The 20,624-nt window shown below is 36.9% G+C and overlaps 1 protein-coding gene across 1 annotated transcript in view; it reads right to left on the bottom strand.

The window, feature by feature from the left end:
• Nucleotides 1-20,624, bottom strand: part of LOC120531177 (transmembrane protein 41A-B-like) — a 55,628-nt gene that overhangs the window by 12,570 nt on the left and 22,434 nt on the right. Inside the window, exon 2 of the mRNA XM_039756344.1 lies at nucleotides 3,026-3,179. Coding sequence (XP_039612278.1) covers nucleotides 3,026-3,179 — 154 coding nt within the window. The remainder of the gene's footprint in view (nucleotides 1-3,025; nucleotides 3,180-20,624) is intronic.

Raw genomic sequence — 20,624 nt, 5'->3', positions numbered from 1 at the left:
GTTATATGCTGGAACCTGAACTGTTTGAATTTCAATAAACCTGGAAAATGAGGATGTTCTAAAACTTAAAACTGGTATTGTATAAGCAGAAGTGACGTCCCCACTGCCTTATAAACACAACTGGACTGATAATTCCAGATGAAAGTGTTATATAACACTATGGTTTGGATAATATACTCCATCATAGCAAAGAGCCTAGAGTTTGCAGTGCAAAAAGTATTATCCATGATATTACACTAGTTTAGTTTACAGACCAGTAGAGGATTTTGTGTAGAGGGGAAAAAGAAATCTACGATCGCTTGTCACATTTTGCCCTAGTGTCAACATACATTATCATGAATAAACAGTTTATTATAAAGGAAGCACATTAGTCATCTAATGAGGGGTGGCATATATGGCATTGTACTATATGTAGGCAACCAGATTTTAAATGTACAATACCGGTCAAGAAATTTGGCACAGGTCATTTAATGTATGCTTTTCATAATCTTGAAGACATATTATTCAAAAGGCTTAAGCTTGAAAACTTGAGATTAAAAGCCGTATATAAATAGCAAATATGCCTATATGTAAAAATTTCTCTCAAAAACAACATTACAAAAGATTTAAATACCCCAAAAAACACACACACACACACACAGAGTTTTCTTTTAGAACGTTAGAAAAGCTGGAAACTATAATTAGATCATTCTAATTATTACGTGTGCCTCATTAACTCTGACATGCGCAATTTCTTCCCTCAACATGTTTGAATCAGTTAGCTATGTGGTGTCAAGGTACTCAGTGTAACTAGCCCTGTTTGGTAGAAGGCCATTATTAAGAACAGTCAATCATAATGAAAGTCAATCATTAATTTAAGGCAGTGCTTGAGAGTGGGAATAAATGCTACTCTAGGTTTTTGTTGACTTTATCTTCAATGCAATGTGGTGTAAATGTAACATAACTTTATACATTTTTGGTTTTTGAGTGCATTTTTAAATGTATATAAAATGTACCAAGACCAATTTCTGCAGGAGTGGGGAGTAGGACTAGGAGTCGTCCTTTGGGTTTCCATTGAGCTGATAGATATCTATTATATTGTTGGGGTGTTGCAGAGCGTGAGATGATATATGCAGATATGCAAACATTTACTGCCGGTACTCAACCACTAAAATGGAAAACTGATGCTGTGTCATACCAGTGCACACTACCCCATTTAAAGGACTGTTCCAAAGCAGTTTAGAAAATTTCATGAATTTTGAAAGTCTCTTCATGTTCAGTCACAAAAACCGTTAAGCAATATGATAACTACAAAAAAAAAAAAGGCAGTCCAAGAGGTCCCTTTATTTGAGTCAACAGTTTCAGAAACTGTCAATAAGCTGCACCTCAAACTACTACCCAAATAAATGACTGACTGTGTTCAAGCGGCAGAAACACATCTCACGAATCACACTTGAACAGGAGACCATCTTGAACAGGTCTTCAATTAGAGAAAATGCACATCTTTTACAGTCTTATTGGATGAGAGAAGACTAAAATTGATCTTTTAAGTGATTTTTTTTAATCAGATTTTTTAACAATTTTTCACCAATTTAATGTTACTAGAAGTGGACGATTCTGATTTGTTTTCTTTATCCTTTTAAATGTTCTTTTTTCTTATTACACTAAGCTCCTGCATAACCAGCCATGTAGAAACTTTATGTTTTATATTAAAGGGGTATTTTTTATAATTAAACTGCAGACCACTAATGTTACAGGCTCATTTTTTTCATTAACAAAATTAAATTCTGCAGGTTATTGTTCAATGACCATAAAAACTAATAAAGTCCCCTTAAAAAGTTTTATTAGTTTAAAAAAAAAAGTAGTAAAAATATTAACCCTAATATACAAGCCATAAAAGAAAATGTCATAATTATAAGCTACAATTCTAATAAAATGTTCATATTTATCAAGGATACAAGTCTAACATGCTTAAATTAACAAGTTGACACGTAAAAATCGACACATTTGGCACTAAAACTAAAAAGCATATTTTTTATTGAGGGCAAATTCTTCTTTATCTGCTCTTTTCCTAATTCAAAACGTGAGCTGCAATACTAAGCACAAGCCTGCTCACCAATCACACTCATACAAGGAGTGTGCATTTTAATTACAGGATAAAATGAAAAGGTCTTTTAAATTCTGCCAAAGACGTGCCTCTCTCTTCTTACATTCTGCCATTCATCTCCATGCACATCACGACTCCTCAGATTCTCTTTTTCTCAGTTTATTACTGCACTTTCTTTAATGTAAAATCGAATATTCCTGCCTTCCCTCTCTCTGCTCTGTTTACAGGAAGGTTGACAGCAAAATGACTCGTGCTATTCCTCAAGTACTGTAATACCTTGAGTAAAGGAGCACTGCAACTAAATTGCCATAAAGTTTAGAACAGAAGGTTCTGAAATAATTGTTTTTTGAGATCTGCTAATTTACTTTGGGGTCAAAGTCGGTTGATCCTGTTAAATGGGGGAATCACTACTCATTAGTGAATCTCACTAAGCAAAAAGTGAACACGTTCAAGTTAGGAGATACTGTATACACAGTGGTGGGACTTGTATATGATGGTCCTGCCCATATTCAATTTATAACTGAATGCCATATCTACCATAAAGGTACACTGAAAAATAGTATTACCTGCAACCCTTCACTAACTATAGAGATGGATTAAAATGTGATACAGCAAGAAGAAAATGCTAATTGGGTGCCCCCAATTAATAATAATCAACAACAACAACAGCATTTATTTATATAGCCCATTTTCATACAAACAGTAGCTCAAAGTGCTTTACATAATAAATCGGTCTAGATGAATGGCAAAAAATGTCCAAGTTCCAAATAATTACAAGTAAAAAGCTTTAATGTAAATCAGTATTTGATAGAGGTAGATCTCTGATGCAAACTTTGGTTATAATGTACTAAGATCTGGACATACACCTTCTGAAGCTGCTACACAGGTTTAGGAAAATAAACTGAAATTGTTAAACACTACCTCCCCACCATTACATACCAAAAAAGATGACCCAGGAATAGCAAAAGACTGCTTGTAGAGATAGGCGCTGCAGTACAAAAGCAACACATAGCCTGTGTGCTCAGTCTTGTAGAACTGAAGAAGGGCTGCTAACTTTCGTAGCTCATCAAGGTCGGATGGAAAGGTCAGCACCCTGAAAACAGTACAAATATCAACACAAGAAAGGAAACATAATTTAGATCCTTATAACAGTATAGAAATCAATGCAACTCATAAGCTAAGACCACAATTTCTGCTGCGCACAACATGTCTGTCTAGCTTCATTATTTGAGAAATTGAGTGCTAATCAAATGCAACAAAAACTGTATAAATGTAACCCAAACTTTGTGAACACTTGACTAGCTTAGCTAATATTGAGGGAGTCCCAAGTCTGTCCATTTGTTACTTTGAAGAGTCCATTAATTTTCTACTATATTATTATCATCTCTCTCTCTCACTAAGTTGTGTGATCCAAATTTACACGGAGATCAGTACGCACTTCTGTTCATTGTTTCTCCTTCATTGTCTAACAAGCATTCTTCCAGAGTATGTGCGCCGATACCAAAAAGATGGCATCTTCTCAAGCATTTGAAAATTAACACAAACGTTTAACGAAAGCTTTGGCAAAATAATGTACAAGTTCACAAAAGGGATAAAAAATGTTTAAGCATACCAATGATGAAAGAAACTGAAACCATCATAACTATAAATATTAACAAATAAGCAGGTGGGTTAAAGCCCAATAAAGTGCCTCCAAGTCAAGCGTGGATGAGTAACCGTTATTCTTTGTTTCATTCTCTAAATGCTGAACACATTTGTTGTTCTGAACTAAAATGGAGATGCCCCAACTAATTTTTGAAGTGTAGCTTTTAGAAATGTCTATCATTTTTGCATATGTTAACTAAGGACAGTAAACATGTGTCATGAATTATAAATAAGATTATTATAAAAAAAGAAACGCACTCTTTATTATATGATGTTAAGGAGAGACCGATAGTGCCAGTCATACTTTTTGAAGCAGGGAGAATACCTCCATAACTATTGCATTCCTGGCGGTCCATGTACCAAAAGTAAAACCAGGCAAAAAGGCCAGGGACAAGGAGGATTAAAGAAAATAAATATATATAAAGAAATATATGAATGGAAAAACACAAATTAAGCTGGAGAACAACTTGCCAATAAATATATAAGACCATGAAAGCCAAATAGAGACTATCAAAAGGTAAATGTTGCTTTTACAATAAATGCATCTTCTTTTACCTTTCCTCATTTTTTACTTTTTGCTTTTACCTAACAATGTGTTAAGTTTTAAAAACTGTGATAAAGAATAGAGTAAAACAGACAAAAATAAATTTAGAACATACTGGAGTTTTATTCAGAGATAAATGTTTCAACAACCAAGAATGGAAGAAAAAAAATTGTCCAGGTCAAAAACAATCTATTTATTAACCATATATTTTCACATATTAAAAAGACACCTTAATCATGAAAAACAACACACTAAGAAATGTTTCCTTATTCCTGCCCAAAAGTCTACTGTTTCTTCATTTTTATTTGTAAATACACAAAAAGCTGCTGCTACGTCTTATAAATTGAAAGTGACAAAATGTGTCGAGATTTTTGAAAGCAGGGCAGAGCAGGGTAGGATGTACAGCTACAAAGATTTAAACAGATAGCTCCATCCTCTATACACATGGATTCTGCGGACATTTAAAACTCGTATAAAAGAATTGTGGAGGTGCACACTCTAAATTTGATCATTCACACACAACACTCAAACACACAAGCAGCAGCATTTTTTCAGTAGAATACACACTTAAGAAAGACGTAATGGTAAAGTATTATTTTAACTACATAATATACTCAGCAAAAAAAGAAACGTCCCTTTTCCAGGACTGTGTATTTCAACAATAATGTTTTAAAAATCCAAATAACTTTACAGATCTTCATTGTAAAGGGTTTAAACAATGTTTTCCATGCATGTTCAATTAACCATAATCAATTAATTAACATGCACCTGTGGAATGGTCGTTAAGACCTTAACAGCTTACAGAAAGTAGGCATTTAAGGTCACAGTTCTAAAATCCAGCACACTAAAGAGACTTGTCTACCGACTGTGAAAAACACCCAAAGAAAGATGCCCAGGGTCCCTGCTCATCTGCGTGAACGTGCATTAGGCATGCTGCAGGGAGGCATGAGGACTGCTGATGTGGCTAGGGCAATAAATTGCCATGTCCGCACTGTGAGACGCCTAAGACAGCGCTACAGGGAGACAGGAAGGACAGCTGATCATCCTCGCAGTGGAAGAGCCCGGATCTCAATCCCATTGAGCACGTCTGGGACCTGTTGGATCGCAGGGTGAGGGCTAGGGCCATTCCCCCCAGAAATGTCCAGGAACTTGCAGGTGCCTTGGTGGAAGAGTGGGGTAACATCTCACAGCAAGAACTGACAAATCTGGTCCAGTCCATGAGGAGGAGATGCACTGCAGTACTTCAAGCAGCTGGTGGCCACACCAGATACTGACTGGTACTTTTGATTTTGAGCCTCCCTTCATTCAGGGACACATTGTGAAACATTTTTAGTTTATGTCTTATGGTGTTGACTCTTTTAGTGTTCATACAAATATTTACACATTAAGTTTACTGAAAGTAAAAACAGTTGAAAGTCAGAGGACGTTTCTTTTTTTGCTGAGTATATTTCAGCTAACACAGTATAAATAGCAGTGAAAATAAATTACAGTATTTGATTCATGCTGGAATAAATTTTGGTTACAAACAGCTTTGGTTTGCACCATAAATCCCTGTGAAACTCTGAAAAACCTGCATAACACTGAAAATTAGTGATATATGAAAAAATAATAGCAAAAACATCACCTTATTTCTTACAACAGAATTCACAAATAATGTGTACAACAGGAGTAAACAGTGTCAGTGTGCAATATTTATAGAAATAACTGCTCTCAAAGTTTCTACGATGCCCGTTTTGAAGCTTGCAACTCAATCCTGGATGACGACAGAGTCTAATGCTGTTTTTAAACAAGAACCAAACTATAATACCTTGCAATCAAGACTGTGTTTCCACCGACACGGCAACTCTTTAAGAGCAGATCATCACTTCTACTGAGCTTAAATATAACTGTAAAGAAATCACTTCACAATTTTCCTATATTGTATGTCCTCCTGTAAATGCCATAATAAGGCCTCACACAGTTAGAAGACTTAACAGGTCACCTTAATTTGAAATGTGACCTCTTCACTTGCACAAACATATCTTAACCACAAGAAGTAGGTTTCAGAATATCCATACTGACCAATTTTGGATTTCCCCCTCTGGCTTGAACCAAGAACATATGTAAAATGTGTTTATATACAGATACTTAAGCAGTTTTGCATAAAACACATCTCTAATTTATCACAACAGTTAGTCTTTTTCGCCCATGTACCATACTTTTTCTCTTAATCTTTCTTTTAAATATTCTTACATTGTGTTTCGACAATAACAGTTTAATCCTCCTTACTACACCAATAAAACAGGCTGGGAGCAAAAAGGAAACTGCTGGAAAGGGTGATGGACACTCTGGACGACTCCAAGGCTATTCTCCTTCTTTTTCGGGGGAGTTAAACAGCAGTAGACAGGATAACCCCCTGACAGTCTACCTCAGGATGGAACATTGACCATCTAGGAGTTCACACTAACAAAGACAAAGGAAATCAGACTTACAGTAGATAGAAGGAAAGCCTAAAGGATTTTTTTTTAACTTGTTAATCTTGATGTAAGAGGATTTCCCCCATTAATGGAGAACACATTCTAATCTACAGAGAGAACTGTTTCCAGTTAAAAACTGTACAACTTGTGTAATTTTAAAGATATTTTGAGTGAGCTAGCACAACACTTCATGAAATAACGATAACTTAATTTTGTCAGAATTTCAAGAAAAAAAAGTGAGCATTTATTTCTCATTTAGTCATATCTTACATGGCTATATGTACTTGTAATTTCACCAACTCTGGCTGTTAGTCAGTAGACGTTTAAGTATTTACTTTAAACACTTGTTGGCAACTGGTAAAAAAGGAAAAAAAACAAAAAAAAAACTGATCACTCTTTGGTACAAAAGGAGGAGGCACGGCAGGATTTACAGTGTCAGACTCGCAATGTCAAACGGGATAAGAAAGGGACAGGGGCTAAAGAATTGGTTAAAATATTCTTATAGTAATACTCATATCCTGAATAAACATAGTAAAGGACAGGGACAGATAGATAAGGCTGAACTTTAACACAGCGCTTGGTTTACTCTACCTCTATGTGGAGCAGCACAGATGAACTTAGTTACTCAGGCGAACACTGTACGTATTTATCTAGAAGGATGTTCTGACACCAGCTTCTTAATAAATTACTTTGGGAAATGTTAACACACTTTTAAACCCATTCAAGACTGTACTGAAGGACTGGTGCTCAATTGCTAAATGTGACACGGCCATCGATTTTAAGTCATAACACTGTCCAGTGAAAAGATCCGCAACTGTGGTCAATAAGCTGGACATACCCCAGAACTAGAAGTTACATAATGTGACATCAGGTTTATAATCAGTAATCTGCATGTCTTCAAAATACACCCCAATCATATTTAGTCTTCTTCCAGCTTTGGCTGTGGTGCAGGTAAGTGCAAGAAACTATACTCATTTAAATCAGGACACCAACTTAATGTAGAAGCTCTTCATTCTTGAGTTAAGCATTCACACAGTTCAGGTATGTACCCTGTGAGGGTAAGTGTGTTCATCAGAATGCAAACAACCCCTTCATTAGTACAGGAGTTTAACTGTAATGAGATTTTTTTCTTTATTGTATTGAGAGGTACTAGAAATGGTATGTTGAAATTCTAGTTTTGGAAACAAGACTTTTTGTAATGTATAGTGCCCTCCAAAATGTTTGAGACAAAGGCATATTTTTCCTTGATTTACCCCTCTGCTCCACATTTAAAATTATAAATCAAACAATTCAGACATGATTAAAGTGCACATTGCAGACTTTCAGTCACACCATATAGAAATTATAACACTTTAGTAAACCAGTAAATGCCTCCAAACTCATTGGATGGTGCTTCCTCCTACAAGATAATCATCCCAAACATACTACTAAGGAAGCACAGGAGTTTTTCTAAGCCAAAAAACTGAAAATTCTTGAAATACCAAGCCAGTCATCCATTTAAATCCATTTGAGCATGCCTTCCATATGCTGAAGAGAAAGCATAAGGTGACAAACCTCAGAAAAAAGCAGAGTTGAAGATGGCTGCATTAGAGGCTTGCCAGAGCATCACCAGAGAAGGCACTTAGTACCTGGTGATGTCTACGAATCACAGACTTCAAGCAGTCTTTGCATGAATGGGATTTGCGACAATGTCCTAAATGTGACAGCTTTAATAGACCTGCCATCCCTATGTTCCATGGCGTTATGTTATGGTGTCCTGAAATGTGGGAACCATGAATAAAAAGCTTTGTGATTTCTATAAGGTGTAACCAAAATGTATACAAATACCCTTAAATTAAAGTCTGCAATGTGTGTTTTAATCATGTCTGAATTTTAAACTGTAGAGTAGAAAGGTAAATCAAGTGATAAATGTTTCCCAAACATTATGGAGGGCATTGTATGTATTGACAAAATAAAAAACAAATAAGTGAATAATGAATGTCCATTAGTCCGGGTTGCTTGCATAGCCTGGCCACTAAATAAAGTATATAAGTCATGTGCCTAAGATGGGGAGCAGAGAGGTATTTACCTAAGCTACACTACTTTAACAAGTTGCATGTTTAGTTTTGTCAAGATGTCAACGAAGGGATTTTTTTACCTTAATTATTTAGCTCCTCCCATTATTTATATCTACTTTATACTACCATCCTTCATTTTTAACCATATCATTATTGTAAGGGGTTCATTTTAAGCAATTTTCTTTTTGTCCGACAAGTATCAAAATAAAGTTGCAGATGAAATAAACTATTATCTCAGAGATGGCAAAAAAAGATATTTAGATCATTCATCAATTAATTATTTTAACTTACTGATTCACAGGCATTAAGGGACTTTATTTGACCCATTGTTAAAAAATAGTTACTTCATCAAGCCATTACTTCATGGCTTCTCTTTAATTTAGAATTATTTGTGTTATGTGAGACTACAGATAGTGAAAGTTTATAAATATGTAAAAAGTCATAGACCCTAAACACTAGGTTTGTGCACATTTTATCCAATAAAACTAACAACATTCTAAAATAAAACCTCATATAACATGTGACCCTTAAGATGATGATGATACTGGATGGGCCATGCTGAAGTTTGTCAGCATGTCTCTAAGATTTATTTCTGTACTATTCTGCAACCTGATACACATTCTTCAACAGTCTCAAGCAGTAAATAGACCCTTACGTCTTAAACGTGTTGAGAAGCAGCTGCAGTTCAAGATCACCAGATGGGCGGAGTGGAATGTGGCTTTGCCCCATTTTTTTTTTTTTTTTACAAAATTGCTAAGTATTATGTCCTTAAAAATGGTACAAGCTTCCATTCTCTTTGATTTTCACTCATATTGTAATAGTTTGATGAAAAAAATCATAATTGGGTTAACTCAGAAGGAGCTGTATATACATAATGACTGGAACCACAGGTAATTAGAAGACATTTAAACACAATTACCGCATACCCTGAACTTACTTTCTCAATTTATTTGTCAGTTATTGACAGGAGGTGCATAGCATTTAAGTTTTCTGTTTGTTGCCGAGTACAAATCTTCATGCAAATGCTGTATTTCCTTACAGAATTTAGCAATATTCATTTAACTGAAATGTTTATTTCTGAAAAAGTGATTATCAAATAACTGATTTAACTGTTTTTCCATTTTTATAATTAATCATTGTTATGTAGGGATCATAAATTGGTTCTGTGATGGACACTTTGCCAAGAACCTTGCAATTTAGTTTGCTATTCATAATTTTATTGTAATAATGATTATAAATGTAATCTGTAAACACTTTTAATAGAGTCTGATCTGTGCTTGGTGGCACGGTAGTGCAGTGGTAGCGCTGCTGCCTCGCAGTTAGGAGACCCGGGTTCACTTCTCGGGTCCTCCCTGCGTAGAGTTTGCATGTTCTTCCCGTGTCTGAGTGGGTTTCCTCCTACAGTCCAAAGACATGCAGGTTAGGTGCATTGGTGATCCTAAATTGTCCCTAGTGTGTGTGTGCGCATCCTGCGCTGGACTGGCTCCCTGCCCGGGGTTTGTTTCCTGCCTTGTGCCCGGTGTTGCCTGGGATTGGCTCCAACAGACCCCAGTGACCCTGTAGTTAGGATATAGCAGGTTGGATAATGGATGGATGGATGATCTGTGGCCCATGCTGTTGATGAAATATACAGATGGACAGACTTCTTGTCAGCCCACCATATAATCACTGAAACCGAGGAGAAATGCAACCCTAGAGTTATGGTTTAAATCACAGGTCACTCATTGCCTTTATTTTTACACATTCTCTGTGTGTGTATGGGTTTGTTTTAAGAAAAACAACATTTATTTCTAAAGCACATTTTCATACAAAGAATGTATCTCTAAGTGCTATACAATATGTCAGATCTTGTAAATCAGAAGCCTGATTTCCTTCCACATCATAAACACCTGAACAATACAATAACAACTGTATGTAAAACTGTGCTGGTATGAGTGAGTGTTGGTGTGTCAGCGAGTGTGCTTCATCCACAGCTGCTTCCTCCCTAGTACCACCTGCTGCCAGGACAGGCAGACCTGTGGGACTGAAAGGTGAATAAATGAAGAAATACAATTTCAATTTCTCTTTATAGTTATATCTGTTAGAGCACACTAATTTCATTCAACTTATTATAAACAGACTATAACCTTACGTATTTTTGAAGATTTTTCAATATTTAACATAATTAGGATGTTTATAGAGAAATTTCAAAGTAAACTGTTTATTTAAAGTGTGTGAAATGGATAATTCACTTCCAGGGAGCAAGCACATTGACACTGTCACTAACAACCCTTTCACCCTGGGGCAGACTGGAAGTCCTTCCTCTTCTGCCATGGATTTCATATAAGAATCAACTATCCCAGAAGTTGGTGCTCAACTGGGAACCCATATCTGACAATTTACACTCCAGGAGCGACACCCAAAGGTCACTTTATTTACTGAACTCTTTACTTTTGGGGTTATAGGGGGTTGAGGCAAGTCTAATAAATGGGGATAAACGAAGAGGTACTCCAATTTTTTTATTCTGTCCTTTTGAAATGTTTGTGAGAGATGGCTGACATCCTTACCCCGCCAGGACACCACCAAGATGGAAGGATAGGGGGAAACAGTATGCATGCTCTCCCCCAGACTGATAGCATGCCCTTGGGGAAATGGAGGGATTTGGGAGGTGAAGGACAAAGCTTGCCAGGAGAAGTGTCTGAATTGGGTGTTTCAGGAGCTGGAGCCTCCCCTGGTGGCCACGCAGCATTTTATGTATATATTTCTTGTTTATTTAATATATAATATATATAATATATTATCTCCATAGGTCTGAATCGCAATATGATTAGCTGGGTGGTCACGTACCAGGTAACACTTGGGGTTAGTCGGCCAGTCGGCAAACATCCTCCACACCCTCTCAGTTATGAGAAAAAGATCATAGGCATGTTATAGAGCACCTGTCAAATAATGCAAAGAGTACATGACGTGTTTTGCCCTATTTGGGGCTCATGAGGTGTACGGTTTTTTGCTTCACTTTGCAGAGATCGAACCTCGGATATCAGTGCCTGAAAGCCCAGATGTTGCGCCATGGCGGCTGGTTTGCTTACTTGCCAGGGCGTAGACTGGAGCATTATAGCCATAGGTCTGAATTGCAATCTGCTCATCTGGGGGGTCACCTACCAGGTAACGTTTGTGGTTGGTCAGCCAGTTGGCAAACATCTGCCATGCCCTCTCAGTTGCGCAAAGCAGATAGATCATAAGCGCGTTATACAGTACCTGTCAAACACGTTTTTCCTTTTGCCCACAAGTGAAAGACAATACAATTATCATGTGAACTAATAAAGAATAGGACAGAAGATGAAAAAAGTTTACATAAAGGACTTAAACCATAAAGCTGCTAAACTGCAGTTAAACACAGTACTATCTGCACTGCTCTACTATTAAATGTGAAAGATCCAGTGTGTTTATGATTACATTAGAGAAAATTCCCTTTGTGAAAACTGTTTTTCCAGTCAGTCAATGATGTGTGGTTTTATATATATATATATATATATATATATATATATATATATATATATATATATATATATATATATATATATATATATAATATATATATATATATATATATATCAATATATATATATATATATATATATATATATATATATATATATATATATATATATACACACACACAGTGGGATGCAAAAGTTTGGGCAACCTTGTTAATAGTCATTATTTTCCTGTATAAATTGTTGGTTGTTACGATAAAAATGTCAGTTAAATATATCATATAGGAGACACACACAGTGACATTTGAGAAGTGAAATAAAGTTTATTGGATTTACAGAAAGTGTGCAAAAATTGTTCAAACAAAATCAGGCAGGTGCATAAATTTGGGCACCACAAAAAAGAAATGAAATCAATATTTAGTAGATCCGCTTTTTGCAGAAATTACAGCCTCTAAACGCTTCCTGTAGGTTCCAATGAGAGTCTGGATTGTGGTTGAAGGTATTTTGGACCATTCCTCTTTACAAAACATCTCTAGTTCATTCAGGTTTGATGGCTTCCGAGCATGGACAGCTCTCTTTAACTCACACCACAGATTTTCAATTATATTCAGGTCTGGGGACTGAGATGGCCATTCCAGAACGTTGTACTTGTTCCTCTGCATGAATGCCTTAGTGGTTTTTGAGCAGTGTTTCGGGTCGTTGTCTTGTTGAAAGATCCAGCCCCGGCGCAGCTTCAGCTTTGTCACTGATTCCTGGACATTGGTCTCCAGAATCTGCTGTTACCGAGTGGAATCCATGCGTCCCTCAACTTTGACAAGATTCCCAGTCCCTGCACTGGCCACACAGCCCCACAGCATGATGGAACCACCACCATATTTTAGTGTAGGTAGCAGGTGTTTTTCTTGGAATGCTGTATTCTTTTTCCTCCATGCATAATGCCCCTTGTTATGCCTAAATAACTCAATTTTAGTTTCATCAGTCCACAGCACCTTATTCCAAAATGAAGCTGGCTTGTCCAAATGTGCTTCAGCATACCTCAAGCGGTTCTGTTTGTGCTGTGGGTGGAGAAAAGGCTTCTTCTGCATCACTCTCGCATACAGCATCTCCTTGTGTAAAGTGCGCCGAATGGTTGAATGATGCACAGTGACTCCATCTGCTGCAAGATGATGTTGTAGGTCTTTGGTGCTAATCTGTGGGTTGACTCTGACTGTTCTCACCATTCGTCGCTTCTGTCTATCCGAAATCTTTCTTGGTCTGCCACTTCGAGCCTTAACTTGAACTGAGTCTGTGGTCTTCCATTTCCTCAATATGTTCCTAACTCTGGAAACAGACAGCTTAAATCTCTGGGACAGCTTTCTGTATCCTTCCCCTAAACCATGACGGTTAACATCTTTGTCTTCAGGTCATTTGAGAGTTGTTTTGTGACCCCCATGTTGCTACTCTTCAGAGAAAATTAAAGGAGGAGGGAAACTTACAATTGACCCCCTTAAATACTCTTTCTCATTATAGGATTCACCTGTATATGTAGGTCAGGGGTCACTGAGCTTACCAAGCCAATTTACAACCGAGGTATGCAGCAAAGCATTTGTGAAGCCACAACACGCACAACCTTGAGGCGGATGGGCTACAACAGCAGAAGACCCCACCGGGTACCACTCATCTCCACTACAAATAGGAAAAAGAGGCTACAATTTGCACGAGCTCACCAAAATTGGACAGTTGAAGACTGGAAAAATGTTGCCTGGTCTGATGAGTTTCGATTTCTGTTGAGTAGAGTCAGAATTTGGCGTAAACAGAATGAGAACATGGATCCATCATGCCTTGTTACCACTGTGCAGGCTGGTGGTGGTGGTGTAATGGTGTGGGGGGATGTTTTCTTGGCACACTTTAGGCCCCTTAGTGCAAAATGGGCATTGTTTAAATGCCATGGGCTACCTGAGCATTGTTTCTGACCATGTTCATCCCTTCATGACCACCATGTACCCATCCTCTGATGGCTACTTCCAGCAGGATAATGCACCATGTCACAAAGCTTGAATCATTTCAAATTGGTTTCTTGAACATGACAATGAGTTCACTGTACTAAAATGGCCCCCACAGTCACCAGATCTCAACCCAATACAGCATCTTTGGGATGTGGTGGAATGGGAGCTTCATGCCCTGGATGTGCATCCCACAAATCTCCATCAACTGCAAGATGCTATCCTATCAATATGGGCCAACATTTCTAAAGAATGATTTCAGCACCTTGTTGAATCAATACCACGTAGAATTAAGGCAGTTCTGAAGGTGAAAGGGGGTCAAACACCGTATTAGTATGGTGTTCCTAATAATCCTTTAGGTGAGTGTATATATATATATATATATATATATATATATATATATATATATATATATATATATATATATATATATATATATATATATATATATATATATATATAACAAGTGCTCCCTTGAAGACTCTAAAAGATAAGTAATACCACCCTTGACCAAGATGGAGCACTATAGTTAATACTCTCTCCTTCTGTGTGCAAAGTCCAGGGGCTTCAAGACAGGAGATGCAATGACATCACTTTCGCCTACTCTAGATACCACCCCCTCCTGTCTTCCACCTAGAAAGGACCCAAGCAACCAGAGCACACTGTCACTTTAGACCAGAAGATCGCCATGTACACTAGGACCTTTCTTCTTTAATTTTCTATAGCTGTGACTGTGATTTTAGTACCCGTGTGTGTGGTTTATTTTTTACCTTTCCAGCCAACCACCTTTAAACAGAGTTGTATTCTGAATCCAGCTCTCAGTGGACTAGAACTCAATGTCTTTGTCTTTAAAATATATTTTTAAATTCTGCTTTCCCTTTCTTGCTGTTTTGTAGAATAATGTCGAAAAATGTCCATATATAGTTGAAGACACCATGGTCTTAAATTTTCTCCATTTGTAGACAGTATTTCTTATAGTAGACAGCCGAAACTCCCAAATATTTGGTATGGTTTTTTGAATTTTCCCAGACTGACAAGCATCTGTCACAATATTCCTGTTTATTTCCGCACTGCAGAAGCAAGGTGAAGGAGGCTTTACAGCCAAAACATTGTGTCTTTAAAATTTTTCCTTTTCAGGATGGAAATAAGTCTTGACACTATTCCCGATGCTACTTGAGATCTTTTACATTGTGGCATTTTGATGCTATATTTTTCCTAGCCATAAACATAAAGGTATGAAAAGTTGCTAGAGTCAAAGAGAACAGTGGACGTTTGCAACAGACTTCAGTAATGGCATCATTCTGCACATACTGTATTTTTACTCTAATATTCAGCTCTGTGAATAAAAGTTAAATATTGTTTAAAATGATCACATATGAATATATACAAATGTCTGTTAAAAGTATTTCAAAGAAAGTTAAGAAAAAATATTACTGTATTTACAAATAAAAGCAATTTTCTACAATATCTTTTTCAAAATACATTAGTCATAATATGCTGGACTAATGGGGAAGAAAATTTTGTTATTCTCAGTTCAGGTAATAGTAGAAAAACACAGTAAACATTGCCATTTGATAACATAATAATGAAAGAAACACAAAAATAGAATTTACAGTTATCTATATGCTGTAAATGTGTTTATAAGGCAATATTAAAACTCATATAGCTTAGTTTGTTAAAATAAAGATACTTCTTTGAAGAGGGTGCATTCTTTAATTCAGACAGGGAGCGGTCATTTACGGACACTCTGCTGAATCACTACATTTGCTTGTCACAATATCTATTTCATTTTCAAGATCACCCCACCTACAATATTTTCATGTGACATTATCAACCTCAGCACATTCCAAATGATTCTATGGCAAGCCACACAGCAGCAATTCAAACCATGCAGTCAGCAAATGAAATGTGACAGCTTCAAAGAATGTCCCTCTTGACCAAACAGGTGGTAAAATCTTGGAAATCCCAGGGATGGAGGACTTTTAAAAGTTATATCTTAAGTTACAATTATCTATTCATAGAAAGTGAATATGAGAATTACTAAATTAGAAAGAAAACATCTCCAGATATTACATTACCTTTTGATCAATTAAAATTAGCAAAACTATATGCAAATATGAAAAAGGCAATTCATAATCAGCTCTTATTACTACTTTCACTATGTTAATTTCTCTGCATAATGGCCATTCCAGGCTATCATATGGCTGAGGAAAGGGAGAATCACATGTTAAACATTTAAAAACTTTGATAAACAATTCAATTTTTTCTTTCACTTAAAAAGTTATGTCTCTGAAGGTTGCATTTTTCTCTGCATCAATTTTTAGATTCAGACACTAAAAATCTTTTAGTGATAAATATAGGAAAATTACATCCAACTATGAAAAGTTTTTTTTATTGATTTAATCGAGAGTGGTTTTCTCCTCTAAAGATTAAGTGAAGATTTCAAATGACTACTAAAGTGATTGTTTTCTGTGATATGTACACACAATGCCATGAAAACATTCTACACTGTGCTCTGCCAGGTAATGAGACAAACAATATGTCTGAACCTGATGTTGTTCGGGCAATGATACAATTATTGTGTACAGCAAGAAACAGGATATGAAAAGAGTGTGGCGAGTGGCTGGGGCTGCTGCCCAGCCGGGATGCCCAGGAGGACCAGAGGAGGGCTTGTGCCTCCTCCAGACCACGATGAGGTGACCGCCCTGGTTGCTTTGGGGACCACGAACACAGAGCTTTAAAGCTCAACCCTGTAGGGGCCCGTAGTCAGTGCCAGGGGGTGCCCCGGTGCCTTTGGAGCCCTGGACCTCAACACTTCCGACCACACCTGGAAGTGCTGGGGGGAAGAGGACCAGGAACACCAGGAGTGCTTCTGGATGCGCAGCCGGCACTTCCGCCACACAGGGGAGTCCCGGCGGAAGAGTGTCGGGAAGCACCTGGAGCACATCCAGGCGTGTATATAAGGGGCCAACTCCCTCCATTTGATGGCTAGAGTTGGGTGTAAATGGACAGAGTCTTGGAGGAAAGGAGTGGAGGCGGTCAGAAGAGTAAAGGCATTGAGAGAGAAGGCCTAGACTATGGGGGTGATTGGTGCTGTGGCACTGGGTTGTGTGTGCCAGAACTGTAAATATAACTGTAAATAAACGTGTGCTGGGTGACAAAATGATGTCTGCCTGTCTGTGTCCGTCCTGTTCCCCACAAGAGATAATACAAGAAGTGAAAGAGCCAGATCCATGACACAACAATGAGGTTTAATATTATCTATCCAAGTATAGCATGCTATGCATTTTTATTGTGGGGAATACATACTGTACATGTTAGCAGTAATAAATAATGATTACATACAATTACATTTCACTTTACCGGTTAAAACTTTTAGAACACCTCAGTTTTTCCAGTTTTTCTTCAAATTTCAAGCATAGTTTAACAGTTGTCAAAAAAAAGCAAGTTTCAGTTTCTACTGTGAACAGAAAGCTTTGTGTTGCAGGTTTAAAAGAGCAAGTAGCAGTAAGAAAGCTATTCCCTAAAACAGACAAAATATGGCATTGAAATACTGGCTGTGGACTACTGCACACTGGACAAAGTCTCCTCTTCACAGTACATACTGACACTTGCTTTTTTTGGACATTGATAAGCTGTTCTTAAAGTTGTGCTGTGAGGTGCCTATCACACAAGCTGGTGACCTATACAGACATTTGTCTTCTAATTGGGTTGTGACTTTGGGTCTGCAGGTTCTCTTCAGAGTTTCTTCCAGTTTCCAATTGCATTTACATTGTGTTGGACACCGTACTCACTGACACTACAGTTTTTTTTTTTTTGTTTTTTCTTTTGCAATTTCTCTAAAAGAAAGCCCTACACTTATAAGGGTAATAATACACTGTCTTATTTAATTTGTTAATTGCTGTTAAGAGTACTTCAAAGGGTGTAGTAACACATTCTGTTGCAAATCTGCTTTAAAACAGACAAAGGGTTTTTAAGTAATCAACACAAGTTGGGACACCTGTGCAAATTGTTTGCTCCAACTTGTATGGCTTAATTTACTTTAATTGCTGCAGACCATCTGTGGGCTATACCCTATTGGTTGTTCCCTGAAGAAGGTCCATTTGTAATATTATGGTATTTCCTTTCTTTTTTTAATTTTTAGCTAACCTAAACTTTAAATCATTTGAAAGGCAAGGTATAGTCAGGGCATCTTGGACAATTTTAAAAATTACCAGTCACTTCACAAAATGAGTATGAGTACACTTTCAAATCAATATTCCTTCACTATATGCAGCTTTTAGACTGGTGTCATTATTGTGTGAAATGGTAAAACAACTATAAAACACAGAAAAGAAAGTTAATTCACTGAATTGTTTCATCTACTCAAAAATTAAAATTTCATGTATTGCAACTGCACCAGTCACCAGTACTTGCTCATATGATCCTAGTTTACAGTTACCAAATATACAGCAGGGTGTTGTAATGGACTTTACTGTGATTCAAGTATGCACATAATGTACATTTATCTTTTATTGAACTTATTAAAAGCATCTAATATTCCATACAATCAAGTCAAACTTAACAAAATTAAATTCAAATCAACCCCCACCCATGAGAAAGAGAGGAAAGCCAACAGCCAGAGTGAAGTTATTCAAAGAGAAAGGAGTCTTTCCCCACCAATATAAATGTTATAACAATATAAACAGATCTTCCATGTGAGAATTAGATTTTTTTTCCAATTTCAAAAAGTATATAACATCAGTTTCCCACTGACTTCAAAGAGGTTAGCTAGAAATCTTCCAGCTGGACAAAAGTCTACGTGCCAATAGCGAAGTAAAGGCAATTACAGTTTGTTTGTCCTTCTCCACTTTAAGCTCATCTGGGAGTACACCAAACGCAGCTGTTAATGGATTAGGAGGGATTGTAACACCAAGGCTGTCTGATTGTCGATTTAAACTTTTTGTCCAGAAAGATGTTAATTTGGTACATGCCCAAGCTGGAGTTTGATTGCAACGTTCCTAGGTTGGATCTTGCCCTGGTAACATTTTGGACAATTTTATGCGAGACAGATGTACTTGATAAAAGATTTTAAGTTGAATAATTGAATGCTTTGTGCATATGAAGCTAGAGAGAATTCTGTGTGTGGTTGCCTTCCACTCCGTTTCTGAAATGTTGAGTAACAAATTCCACTGTGCTCTGGGATCTTTAAAAGTAAGGGACTTTAAATGTTTTTATAAATTACAGAAATGCTGTCCGAGTCCACAAGACTGATCAATATCTCTTCTAGAATAGAAACAGGTAGGAGGTAAGGAATATTGAGCAGATTTCGTTTAGTAAAGTTTCTAATTTGGAGATAGTGGGAAAAACTGTGTTGACGGGAGACTAAATTTGGAATGTAATTGTTCATAGGATGTTAAGACATTATGTATATACAAATCTCTAAATGATTTAATTCCATTCATTTTTAAAAACATCAAAAATTGTGTAAGTTCGAGAGGGTGGAAAAGGTTGATTTTCATGTAGAGGTGCCACAGATAAAATATTCTCTAACTTGAAGTGCTCCCTACATTGGTTCCACATTCTGAGTGAATGAAGGACAATTGGGTTGTTAGCATATTGATGATACCTTGTATATATTTTGTTCCCCTGAAATAATGCATGGCAAAAATATTAAAAAGACATGTAAAAATTTACCTAGCAGCTGGTTTACGTTTAATCTGTCGTTTGTTGTTACAACAAAGCAATATTGCCATCTTTATTTATGAATGAAGGATTCTATACAGGAGGGCAGGAAATATTTTATTCCTTAGAGCAAGGGTAGGTAGGACTGACTTTGAATAAGTAATAAGACAATGAGATTGGGCAATCATAATGGCTAATTAGGAAGATAAAGTTGTTACTATAGTGTATGGTGTGGCATTTGCCTACACTATCAATAACACTGTAATGTATAGCTTACATTTGTCCAAAAAGTAGTAAAGGTGGCATTCCTGCTGTTCATTATTAATGTTCTCACTTGTTCTTGTCCATTAATCCTGTTAGTACAAATCTTTTCCATGTGCCCACAGACAGCAAATGAAAGATAAAAAATACCAATAGCAAGAAAGTTTCATGGTATATTAAATGGTGGTAATTTTATACACATTTGTTATGGGCCTATTTTCGCTTCATTGAGTGAGTGTCAGTCAGTAGCCTGCCTGTAACACATTACTTTAAAATGGCCTTTTCATAACTTCACTTTAACTTAATCCTGATACTCTGTATGTTCAATCCATCATAATAACTATTAATGGTGGCTCTAAAATCCGTACTGACCCCTACTCTCTCTTCTGTTTCTTTTTCCGGTTTCTCTGTGGTGGTGGCCTGCGCCACCACCACCTACTCAAAGCTTCATGAT

The sequence above is a fragment of the Polypterus senegalus genome, chromosome 6 (genome assembly GCF_016835505.1).
Source record: "Polypterus senegalus isolate Bchr_013 chromosome 6, ASM1683550v1, whole genome shotgun sequence".
Taxonomy (NCBI): Eukaryota; Metazoa; Chordata; class Cladistia; order Polypteriformes; family Polypteridae; genus Polypterus; species Polypterus senegalus.
The sequence above is the reverse complement of the archived record's forward strand: the minus strand, read 5'-3'. Positions and strand labels throughout refer to the sequence as shown.